Source organism: Xiphophorus couchianus, chromosome 3, assembly GCF_001444195.1.
Source record: "Xiphophorus couchianus chromosome 3, X_couchianus-1.0, whole genome shotgun sequence".
NCBI lineage: Eukaryota > Metazoa > Chordata > Actinopteri > Cyprinodontiformes > Poeciliidae > Xiphophorus > Xiphophorus couchianus.
The window spans coordinates 1,646,412-1,659,205 of record NC_040230.1 but is presented as its reverse complement, the minus strand read 5'-3'; the positions used below and the strand labels follow the sequence as shown (position 1 = coordinate 1,659,205).

Here is a 12,794-nt window from a genome sequence, read left to right as displayed (position 1 = left end):
TTATTAACTCTTACCTCAAGTAAGGTGAAACAACTAGGACCAGTTATAAAGACATCAGTAGGTGTTACTACACTATTAAATGCTATAATAACGTCATTAATATTAACTCTTACCTTTCTATTTTTGGTAAAACATTTAGATTTTTAAAATCCAATCTTTCAAATTTGTAAAACACTTATTTACTACGAGTCTGGCTTCTTTTCTAGTGTGTCTTTATTCATATAGAGACAACAACACATTTAGATGCTGACAGTTTTCAGTTTGATGTCAATAAGCTGCTGTGCAATTGTTATTTTAGAAATGTTCTGAGGTTCATGTTTCTGTCTTAAAGTTTCTGGATAAAAGGGATTCCCCATACTTCAGGAGCAGCACTTCATATGTCAGAAAGAAAAGCCACAGAGAGCTGGAGAGCAGAAGACATACAGAGAGATAACAAAATCATCTGTGAGCGTCCGATGATTGTTTGGCCCTATAACTAACACTGTTCTCTTCAAGTTTCAATGAGGAACACTCAACTGTGTCATCAAACTTGAATCTCGTAAATAAAAACAGACAAAAATTTGGAATACACTTGAACCTAGATTGTTGTTTTTTTTTAAGAAGTGGTTTAACCACAGCATGTTTGAGAATTGATGTAACGCAACCTGACTGCAGGAAAGCATGTTGGTTCTATAAAAACCAAAAGAAAACTGGAGAAATGAGAAGTAAATGAAGATGGAAGAGAAGGAGAGAAGAGACAATTTCTTCTCACTTCAGATTTGGGTATACTGGGCTACACAGCACTTTGTTTCAGGGAAACTGGGGATGATGAGACAGTAGAACATATTACTCTGTAAAGAATTATGACTTAAAAAGATAACAGTTTATCCAAAATTTAAATAGAATTCAAATAAATCTAGATTTTATTGTCTTATTTAGCAATAACTCGAAAAGTAAAAGTTATCAGACATTTGACTAAATTAAACGAACAGATATTTAATCTTTTTGTGTCATTCTGTTCAACATTTCATGCCAGTCGGTGGCGGTAATGGACCGATTCATCTTTTTGCCAACCGCCAATAACCATCGAAGAAGAAGTGAGCATGCAGCAAAGTCATTACTGAAGAAGCTGATTTCTGTTTTCACAGGTGGGTTAAGAGAACAAGTAATAGACATGTATCATTTTTAAAATGTTTGTAAGTTCAGGACATTGTTTTATTGACATCGATTTTGAGATATTTCTGTGTATCAGGAGTGACTGTTTACTGCCGCTAGCTTAAATGCTAACTTCCGTTACTATAAACACCTTGCATGTTATTGTTTACGTCCAGAAATTTCGGGCATGCGCAGAACAAGACGACGACTGTTTACATGTCGCTTCAGCGGCAAAACAATTCCGTTAACAAAATGAAACCTAGAGACGGAGGCATCATTAATTTAGGGCAGTTCGCCATAGCAAAGGGAAAATAACGCAGAAAAACAATTGAACTGCTCCAAACCACTCGTTCATGTTTCTCGGTCCCTGTGTTTGCTTCGCTACGCAGACCCGTTGCCATAGAAATGACTGACAACAGTTACACTATTATATCAATATTCAACAGTAAAATCCGTTGCTTATGTATTAACCCCAAATTAAGGCTGTTGCTAGTGGGTTTACCCCTTGTGCCCAGTGCAGCACTGAAAAACTTCAGTCCCCGTCCCCCTGCTGAATGGACGCCCTTCCGGTCTGTATAAATAACGGTCAGAGCGGACAATCAGCTCCCAGATTGATTTATTCTCCATCTATTTAGGAACCAGGGAGGCCCATTGCTGTTTCCAATAGGGTTTGTCATTTAAGGCTATTTCTGTGGGGTTAAAGGCAAAGCAGGATGTAGTCTATGCCTCACTGGTTCCGTCCAGACCACAACGTGAAGCATCCGCTCAGACGTAGCAGAACCAGACTCAGCCTCCTGAATGCGACCCTGCTGGGCCTGTAGCAGGGCGACACCTGGTGGCGGTGGAGGGCATTGAACCCACCTCCAGACGTCCTACTCCATGTGCTGCTTCATAACTTTACAACAGAAACGCGATGTAATTTTCTGAGACAATAGAAGAAGAGAGAGCTGAGCTGATTTTTATAGCCTGATTGGGATTTTTCTGGGATTTCAAGAAGAGATGCCCAGTGGGAGGAATGCTGCAGAGAAAACAAGGTTTTAAATTAGTAAATACACATAAACATTTATGTAGCCTTTCAAATAAAATAACCATTTTCATTAACACAAAATAAACAATAATGATGTAAACAGTGACATGTATAACATGCTTTATAATTATGCTCACATTTGCATAAACATTAGCTCATACATTACAGAAATCTAAGAAACAAATGTTTCCAGTCTCTGAAGTCTTTTTCTATTAATGCAAAATCAATCTACTCAAGATTGCCAAAAGTTCAAAATATCACTGGAGTGAATGTAAAAAGTACAGTGCAGTAAAAGTATTCCTATAAGCACTTCTTTCCTGTCCCCCGAAATGTACTAAAGTAAATATAACTAGTACTACTCACCTCTGAATATAGATAAAATGATTATCCTGTTGTTCAACTCAATCATCACTTGGCTAAAATTATCTGCTCAATTCACTGTTTGGAGAAAAAACTGTGCAAAGTTATTTGTCTTTTTCTGTTTTGCTGCCGTGATTTTAACACACACCAGGTCTCCATCGGGTTTCGTGTTTTTAATTGCTAAGAGAATCAGACATTTTCCAACTTTTTAATGTACAACTTAGCCTGAAAACACCAAACACTGTTTTCCAATACATTGTTTGCAATCATAATTTTTTATTGCTGACATGAAAGTTTGGAAGCTAGCTGAAAGCAGGATATAAAAAATTAGACTTCCTGAAAAGATGAGAGTTTTGGCTTTCTGGCAAATCCTGTTCTGATGTAAAATATGACACATTACTGGACATCAAGTTCAGACTGAAAACATCTTTCATCCCCGGCCTTCAACAGCAATTAGAGAAAAAATAAAGGACGAAAGAAAATTACTGCAGGGAAAGTTAAGTATTGTTTTGGGTTTTATTCAGATTATTAGTTTTTGGTATCTTTGCCAATGTTATCATTCTCATTTTTATTAAGCTTAATTTTATTTTCTATTTTTATCATTAACTACCTATGGTGTTGTGTTTGTTGTGAAGCACTTTGGTCGGCTGATGTTGTTGTAAATGTGCTATATAAATAAACGTTTACTTGACATTACTGGATAAGAGATATTTACAGTTGCTAATTTTTTTATAGTTAATTTATTTTATTGATCAAAACTAATAAGTCCTACCATAAAATATCCTTCTATGATTCTGAGATGTATGAGAACATAGTTCCTTTCTTTTTAAAGGCGAAAATAAATGTTTTTAGAAACATTAGTGAACTGTACCGGGTCCATGCAGAGTGGGAAGAGACAGTCAGTTATTTATAACTGAAAAGTTTAGGCTTTGTCGTGTCTTTTTATATATTTTCCAACACTGAAATATTTGTCCTTCTATACCAATGATCACTTAGTCATTTCTTTTTTTTTCGATTTATTAATATATCTTCTACAAGAGCAAAGATTATAAAACATATTATGTGCATCAGAGTGTAAATCCTTATGGAGTGAATAGATATATTTTACAACCAGGGACAAGAGAATTGCAGAAATGTTTATGAGACAGAGTGAGAGCTCGCTTCTTGGCATGAAAGGTTTGTTACAGAAGCAGACTTGTTTCCCAAAACTGTTTGAGTAAGGAAATAACCCACAGAGCAGCGATAGAGATGCTGCATCACATCCTGACGACGTTTAAAAGAGGAAGAAGAACCCGCCTGCTTTCCATGAGCTACAGCTGAAATCGCTCAATCTGCTGTTGGACATTTTATAATATCTAAATCTTTGTTTTTCCTGTAAAGGATGGAGAACAACAGCGACGACAGTGACTCTGCTACAGTCAATGTCAACAATGCCAAACATCCTCTTACATGCAAGTGACTCTATACATATTTTTTATTTTATGAGGATTAAAAAGTAACAATATTATCCAGATGCACTGCATACATTTTTATTCCCTCTGTAGGAAGTTATAGTTTCTTAACATGTCCTGTATCAGGAGTTGTTTTTATGTCACATGTAAACCTTGAGCTTTAATCTTTTTGTATGATCTGAGAGTTGTGTGATACAAATAAACTTCATTGATTAATTAATAAATAACTTATTGATTCCATTGGGGTTTTTTTCAGCTGAAGAAGAAGAGGAGCCATCAGCACTCCGACGCTCTTCTCTGTTGTTGCTGTGTTTGGGGTTGCTTTGTGTCATACTGACTGCAAAATTCATCTATAGTGAGTTTCATTTCAACAGAATAAATTTTAAGTTTCCTTTATAACAAGTATTTAAGGGTTTAAAGCATTGGGATGCAAGCGTTCAGCAGTAGGAGGAGTTCTGAGGGTTGACAAAAAGTCAGGGACACTGAAGTGTTACCAAGAATCAGTTCAACTTATTGCTGAAAGCTTGAAACCTGTCAAAGTCCTAAAGTTTTTAAGGAAGAGCTAAAGGTGTAGTTGAGGATGTGTGGACGTACCATCATTCAATGTCTATATGCTCCCACTAGCTCAGTTTATAACATTAAATAAGATTAGTTACCATAACTACGCGGATGACACACAGCTCTACATTACCATGTCACCAGGTGACTGAACCCATCCAATCACTGAACAGATGCTTAGAACAGATAAATGTGTGGATGTGCCAAAACTTTCTCCAGCTGAACAGAAACAAAACTGAAGTTATTATTCTATAGAGAAGTAAAGAGGAGCGATCAAGAGTCAATGCACTGCTTCAGTTGTTGCAACTAAAACCTAGCGATCAGGCCCGAAACCTGGGAGTACTCTAACCTTAACCCTGGATTCTTTTGAATACATGATAACAAGATTTCTCCTGTTTGGAGTTGGCCTGGCACATCAACAAATTTGTGATGGATTTGGGAAGACTAGCAAACACTCAGAATGACATGCTGTAAGAAAGAACGCAAGTTGGTTGCGATCTCGCATGCAAACTTTGGACACTAAAACTCACAAAGAGAATGGAATCGATCTTCGAGAAGTTGCTAGTTGGTCTGGGGGCACCGCCATATTAATTTGGATGATTAAAATCTACCGAGAAGTATTGGTGAGACTCTATGGTAGTTTAAAATTTAAAATCTACCCAATCTAAAGCATTTTGTCTGAATTGGCTTCCTGGGTCAGTCTGGCTGTCTATCTCAAATCTCCTGGAAGATATGTAAACAAAAGCCCTCTTTCCCATCTCCTCTCTCTCTTCCGAAGACACCTGTGCAATCACTCAAGGACTTGTGCTTAGATAATACCACCTTATCATAGACTGCAAGAACTGTTCACAGACTTATCACATTTCATGGCCACGCATACACAATCCCTGATGTCACTGCCTTCACTGTCTCTGCTATATTAATGTTGCTCCATGTGCCTTTTCCTGATGTCTCATTTTTTGCCCTGTCCATCTGTATAGTTCATTAGTTTTAGAAATGATGGACTTTTAGAAATTGTGGAGTACTCACTATTTACTATTATACTTTTTAGATTATTATGCAGAGAAACTCCTATTAGTTTTTCCAAAGAAACTCATTCTGACTTATAAATTATGGAGTACTTATAATTATCTTGCAGCCCAGAAAAGGAATTAGAATAAATTCATAATCCAGAGCAACACATCTAGAGAAACTACTCATTACCTTAGATCAACATTATCAGAAAAATAATCAAGAGAAACCCCTACTAGTTTGTAAATCACAAACTACTTCTTCTTAAATATATATATTGTTAAATATATCTTGTTAGTTATACTTTTTTTTCTTTTTTGCTCTTTCCATTGTTTTGTTGTATTTCCTTCTAATTCGTGTAAAGCCCTTTGAAATACCTGGTTGCTGAAAATGTGCTATATAAATAAAATTACCTTACCTTATCCTAACAATACTGTCTAATATCCTAATAGGGTTTGAGAGAGAAACTGAAAAAGTTGATGCTTCTCTGACACGGATAAATTTACTGGCATTCTGTCTAATTTGTGTGTTTTTATAGTGCATGTGATGACAGCCAATCAGCAGGAAAGTATCAAAAACCTTACAACAGAAAGAAGACAAATGATTGAGGAACGAAAGATGAAGGAGAACAAGATTGAGGAGGTGATCCGAGACAGACACCTGAGCGTAGTCAGAGAAGGACTTACCCGAGAGAGGCTTACTCAAGAGAGAGAGGAGCTGAACAAAGAGAGAGAAGAGCTGAGGAAAAAGATTGACGACCTGAGCTTAGAGAAAGAAGAGCTGAGCAAAAAGAATGACGATCTGAACAATGAGAAAGATGAGCTGAACAAAGAGAAAGACGAGCTGAGCAAAAAAACAGCAGAGCTGAGCAGCAAGACAGAGGAGCTGAGCAAAGAGAAAGCAGAGCTGAGCAAAAACACAAAGGACCTGAACAAAGAGAAACTCGAGCTTAACAAAGAAAAAGACAAGCTGAGCGAAGACAAAAAGGAGCAGAGCCAAGAAAAAGACAAACTGAACAAAGAGAAAGACGAGCTGAGCAAAGACAAAAAGGAGCTGAGCCAGGAGAAAGAGAAACTGAACAAAGAGAGAGCAGATCTGAGCAAAGAGAAAAAGTATCTGAGCACAGAGAAAGAGGAGCTGAAGAAAGATAAAGCAGAGCTGAACAAAGAGAGAGAGAAGCTGAGAGTATTGACAGACGAGGCAGAGAACCGATGCAAAAACAGAGATGCTCTGAAAAACTTTTATGATGCCCTCATGAAATTTGACAGTTTTCCAGTGCATGATTTGTGCCCAGTATGGTGTAATTACATTTCTAGATTAACTTTGAAACTCTCATTCTATTATTCTTTTTTTTAATATTACATTTTAAACAGTTTTACAAAACATACCAAACCATTATTACCACAGGTAGAGTGCTGAAGGTCACTTTTCTGACCACAAAGTGAGCCAGTAAAATTGATTCATTAGCAACAGGTTAACAGCCAAGTTTTGATTTCAGAGAATATTGTTTTTGTTTTTTTAGTGAACCCTGTTGTATGCTACTTCTGACTAGAATGATATTGTAATTTAATCACCTTCCAATATTGATCTGCACTCTACCTTTAAAAGCTTTGCTTGAGTAATTTTGATGATTGAAAGATTATATAAGTCCACATGGATTTCTTCTAGATATGTATATATATTTATATGTATTATATATTATTTTACCAAAGTTTCACTTTATTATGCTCTTTCCCTTTGTCTAGTGAGACCAAAGTGCCATCATTGCACAAAACACGAGAAATCCTACAAGGGACACTGCTACTATATTTATCCATATGACATAGGTTATGCAAACTGGGACCGAAGTCGACAGTTGTGTAAGATTGAAGGTGGAGACTTGGTTGTAATTGATGATCTGGAGGAGCAGGTAAAACAAAACGCCACCTCTACTCTTGAAGTTTAAAGCTAATCTGGAAGTTTCTGGAAGATTAATGGCTTGACGATACTGAATAACGTACTAATTGAACCAGCGTCTCCTAATTATAATTTTGTTTAAGTGAGAATAGAAAACACAAAAGTGGAGTAAGTGTTACTTCAATACACAAGGATTTCTTAAATTGCAAGACAAAAAAATCTTTTCATGTAATTTTAATTCTTTTGAATATCTGGGAATTGGGGTAATAGGCCATAAACTAACTCTGATTCTAACTCTGTACAAAACTTCAACATATGTGGAAAACATCTTTATTGACTTTAATGAGCTTTTATCTCTTACATTCACCAATTATGACTGTTTAATAATTGTGGGAGATTTTAACATCCATGTTGACAAGCCCAAAGACAGAGAGGCAAAAACCTGACATATTCTTGATCATTTTGCTCTAATTCAGCATGTTAAACAATCAACACACAATCTAGGACACACACTGGACGTGATTATCAGTAAGGGTGTGAATATTTCCAGTGTCTCTGTAACTGATGTCATCCTGTCTGATCATTTTGCTGTTATGTTTTAAAATTCTTTCTCCATCGACTCACTTAGTAAAACAGCCACTATCACAAAACGTTCTTTCACAGACAGCAGAAACATTTAATCAGTTATAGTCCATCTCGCCTTTATGTTGTAACCATGAAGATGAGTTTGTAGATAACTTTCATTCTAAAATTTCAGAATGAAACGCTCCAAACAGTTCAAATTGCACTGTTAGGTGCTCTAAACGTGCCTCAATGGCCCTCCACCTGCCTCCAGTGTTGTATAAAGTACTGAAATCTCAGAGTCAAGTAAAAGTACAAGTACCTCTCCAAAATATGACTTTGGTAAAAGTCCAAGTCACTGACTGAAATGTTACTTGAGTTAAAGTCTTAAAGTATCTGAAACTTCTTGTACTTAAGTATGGAAATTACTGTAAAAATGGATGTACTCAAGTAATGTAATGAAAAGTACAAGTAAAAAGTAAAACAAGGCAAATGCAGTTTGAATGACATTTTTTATATTTTGGTAAACTTGTCAAATACACTTAAAATAATGTACACAACCAAGTGCAGGCAAAATTAAACCTGCTAATAGATATACCTGCAGGCATCATTTAGTTAAGAAAATTAGGTGCTTTACCTATAGCACAAGGTTAACTTAACCTGCTTTACAACTGAACCAGCTTCTTAGTAAACCCTCCAGGACAGAAAATACAAAGTTTTTGTAAGCCTTAAGTTTTCCCTTCAAGTAAGGTCAGTGCTGAAAATGAGAAAAATAAATAGTACAGAAAATGCGGCCAACATGAAGAAAAAGATCTGTTACGATTACTCTACTTCACAAATCAGTGAATCAGTCAATGCTACAGTCAGTAGGTGGTGCACACAACTGGTCATTATGCAAAAGAAAAAAAGAATTGGGAGGGAAATGCAGCTTATTGGCATCTGTAAACCTGGTTTTGAACTTGCATGCCTTTCCTATATTCGTTACATTTAGTCTAAATTGCTATCGCTATGGCTTCTGTCCCCCCTTGAACAGAGGAGTCTAGGTAGCCTGCTACAGTCAACATTAGGCCTAAGCTAAATACACCACGTATGGAACTGAAACAATGCCAAACAAAGTTCATTTATGGTCAAGATTTCACAATACAGTAGTGTCTAGTGACCAAGCTATAGTTACTGAAACAGGAGGATTATAACCATTTCATAAGAAGTTACCTCGATGTGTTTCTTCAAGTTGGACGGGGAGTTTTTGTAAGATAGGATTTCCACATCTTTGGGCAGGAATAACATAAACTGCATGCGATACGACGAATCTTTAACACCCACGAAAGAGTGTATTGTGTTTAAATAAGGCCATGGGCTCTCATCACCAGCTGGTGGTTCCCCTGGAGCCGTGTCCGACATAGATGCAGTCGTTGTGGTCTCCGTCTCCTCCTCCATGTGACTGCTGCTGATTGCGAGACTTGCTTTGTGTTTAATGGGAGAAGCGAAACAGGTGTATCCTATTGGAGGTGATGAACAAGCCCAGGCAAGTAGGCTACGGACTTTGTTCGGTAGCCTGCTTGCTACTTGCTAATCAGTAGGTGGGATCAAAACACTTTGTTTCTCTCTCTCGCTTTTTTGTAACGAGTAACAAAAACAACACATTGAAAATGTATCGGAGTAAAAGTACGCAATTAAGTTCGGAAATATAGTGAAGTAAAAGTGAAAGTCATCAAAAATTTTCATACTCCAGGAAAGTATGAAGTACTCCAAAATATACTTCAGTAAAGTAGTGAAGTATTTTTACTTTGTTATTATACAACACTGCCTGCCTCACATAGACTTTGAATGGAAACCAGACATGCCTGACACTCAACACGTGTTTGGTGTGGACGTACCATCATTCAATATCCATATGCTCCCACTAGCTCAGGTAGTAAGGAGGAAATAAGAAATAAGACAGGAAATAAGATCAGCTACCGTAACTATGCAGATGATACACAGCTCTACATTATGATGTCACCAGGTGACGCTGAACCCATCCAATCACTGAACAGATGCTTAGAACAGATAAATGTGTGGATGTGCGATCTAGAGTCAGTGCACAGCTTCACCTTTTTCATGTAGAAACCAGCAACCAGGCCCAAAATCTGGGTGTAGTGATGGACTCTGACCTGAGCATTCAGAACTACATAGAGACAGTTACAAAGTCGGCCTTCTATCACTTGCAGAACATTTTCAGGGTAAAACAACTAATATCCCAGCAAGATCTAGAGAAACTCACCATGTGTTTATCTTTAGTCACATTGATTACTGCAACAGTGGATTTATAGGTCGGGCTAAAAACTTAATCTTCAGTCAACATTATAATGTTGATTGCTTCAACACTTGAGAAAATGCAATGCTTTCATTTTTATTGTGTGTTCTATGACTTCATATTTTTGTGTATTTTAATATGAAGCTCTTTGAACTGCCTTTTTTCTGAAATGTGTTATACAAATAGACTTGATTGATTAATAGCTCGAGGTAAAAAAGATTTATGACAATCTAAAATAAAATTTGTTCACAGGAATTTATCAACAATCACACCAAGCAATACGATTCTGATAACCATGGATACTGGATAGGGTTACGTCATTTTCGACGCAATTGGTCCTGGGTTGATGGACGTAGGAACTTTCTCGAGTAAGAACTACGATCTAGAAATATGTATATTTGAAGCTGCACTATGTAACTTTTCTAGAAAATATCTTTTTACACATTTGTTGAAGCTGTTACCATGTCCTAACAGTATGGTATCAGATAGATAACGGTAGTGATAAAGATCACTAGAGCCAAGAAAGTCCTTTCAAAAAATTTGACCTTTAAAATCCGATTTTCCAAGTTTGGAAAACAGCTTTTCATTTACGTTGAGTCTGTGTCATGATCTGTGTTTTTCCTTGTTTATTTAGAGTTTTCTGTGTCGTTAAGTCTCTTCGTTGTCCTGTCCTCCCCTTGATTGTTCCCAGGTGTGTCTCGTCTCTGTGATTACCCTCCCGTGTATTTAACTCCACCTGTGTTCCTTGTTCGTCGTCGGGTCCTCGTCAATGTCTAGCCTTGTTGTCGTCTATGTCTAGTCAGTTCGTCGTCAGTGTTTCCTTGTGCCTGCTGTTCGTTGTTTTGACTGGCTTTCCGTAATTAAAACATCATATTCATCATACCTGGGTCCGCTGCATCTGCCTCACCACTCTCACCACCCGCACTTCATGACAGTCTGACTTCTTTTCAAGTGTGTCTTCATTCATATAGAGACAACAACACATTTAGATGCTGACAGTTATCAGTGTGATGTCAATAAGCTGCTGTACCATTTTAATTTTATAAATGTTCTGAGTTCCATGTTTCTGTCTTAAAGGTTCTGGATTAAGGGGATTCCCCATTCTTCAGGAGCAGCCCTGCATATGCCACGAAAAAAAGCCACAGAGAGCTGGAAGGCAGAAGACAAACTGGAAGCATACAAATTCATCTGTGAGCGTCTGGAGATTTCTTGGCCCTTTAGCTAACACTGTTCTCTTAAAGCTTCAATGAGGAACACTCAACTGTGTCATCAAATTTTGGCGAATCTCATGAATAAAAAATCAATCTCTGAAAGTTAAGTTTTAAATTGCAGTTGCTATAGTTCTTCTAACATGGCAACTGAGATTCTGTCCACAGTCACTTCTGTAGGTTTGTTTTCATCCACTGAAGCACTTCCCCCTCTGAGCGGTCCATTTATTGTCCATTTATCTGGTTCTCATACTATGAGGTCCATTTATCTGGTTCTCATACTATGAGGTCCATTTATCTGGTTTTCACACTATGAGGTCCATTTATCTGGTTTTCACACTATGAGGTCCATTTATCTGGTTCTCACACTATGAGGTCCATTTATCTGGTTCTCATACTATGAGGTCCATTTATCTGGTTCTCATACTATGAGGTCCATTTATCTGGTTTTCACACTATGAGGTCCATTTATCTGGTTCTCACACTATGAGGTCCATTTATCTGGTTCTCACACTATGAGGTCCATTTATCTGGTTCTCATACTATGAGGTCCATTTATCTGGTTTTCACACTATGAGGTCCATTTATCTGGTTCTCACACTATGAGGTCCATTTATCTGGTTCTCATACTATGAGGTCCATTTATCTGGTTCTCACACTATGAGGTCCATTTATCTGGTTCTCACACTATGAGGTCCATTTATCTGGTTCTCACACTATGAGGTCCATTTCGACACTGTTGATTACCTGCAGTGGTTCCTTTGCTTTGGGAACGTTCGCTCCACAATAAGCAAGCCAACGTCCGCTTCGATAGTAGGAACCTTTACATCTTCCAGATGTGGCCAGATGTTAACATCCTCCTGCAGGGAATATTCTGGTTTTTTTAGTACTTAAATTTTATAAATTTTTACAGAGCAATTACACAGCCATACATCAGCAATAATTAACACAAGTTTTTCCATATGACAATATGTGAAATAAATTAGTTACACTTTTGCAGGTAATTAAACATTTTTTAAAATAGGATGTGTTAAAGAAAGAATAGACAGTCAGTATTCTGACTGATTAATTCTGATGTTCATTTCACTCCTAAATATGATTTTATTGCTCTCTGTTCTTTTCTTTTTATATTTAACAATCATGACATCTGTCTGAGTGACGCAGTGGCACACAATAACTGAAGCCACTCTAAGTATAAGCTTTATCAAAACCCAAAGTTTTATTCCAAATCATAATGATAATATAATAAAAAAACACGTTCTCTTATTTTTTAGTCTTCACAGAGCAGGAAT

At 37.0% G+C, this 12,794-nt stretch overlaps 2 protein-coding genes across 3 annotated transcripts in view; both read left to right on the top strand.

Moving 5' to 3' along the window:
* The window catches only part of LOC114141698 (uncharacterized protein PFB0145c-like), a 28,896-nt gene extending 28,326 nt beyond the window's left edge, over positions 1-570 (top strand). The window contains exon 12 of the mRNA XM_028012411.1: positions 332-570. Coding sequence (XP_027868212.1) covers positions 332-479 — 148 coding nt within the window. The 3' untranslated portion in view covers positions 480-570. The remainder of the gene's footprint in view (positions 1-331) is intronic.
* On the top strand, positions 424-11,607 carry LOC114141702 (C-type lectin domain family 4 member M-like). Of its 2 annotated transcripts, XM_028012423.1 has the most exons (8): positions 424-444; positions 1,016-1,127; positions 3,902-3,972; positions 4,229-4,327; positions 6,080-6,841; positions 7,287-7,450; positions 10,547-10,662; positions 11,372-11,607. In XM_028012423.1, exons 3-8 carry the CDS (start codon positions 3,903-3,905, stop codon positions 11,517-11,519), a joined length of 1,359 nt encoding a protein of 452 aa, XP_027868224.1. In that variant the 5' UTR covers positions 424-444; positions 1,016-1,127; position 3,902; the 3' UTR covers positions 11,520-11,607. The 2 variants fall into 2 exon arrangements, with proteins under 2 accessions (XP_027868224.1, XP_027868225.1); XM_028012424.1 differs by lacking the exons at positions 424-444; positions 1,016-1,127 and adding an exon at positions 1,224-1,719.
* Positions 11,608-12,794: the final 1,187 nt, after the last annotated feature.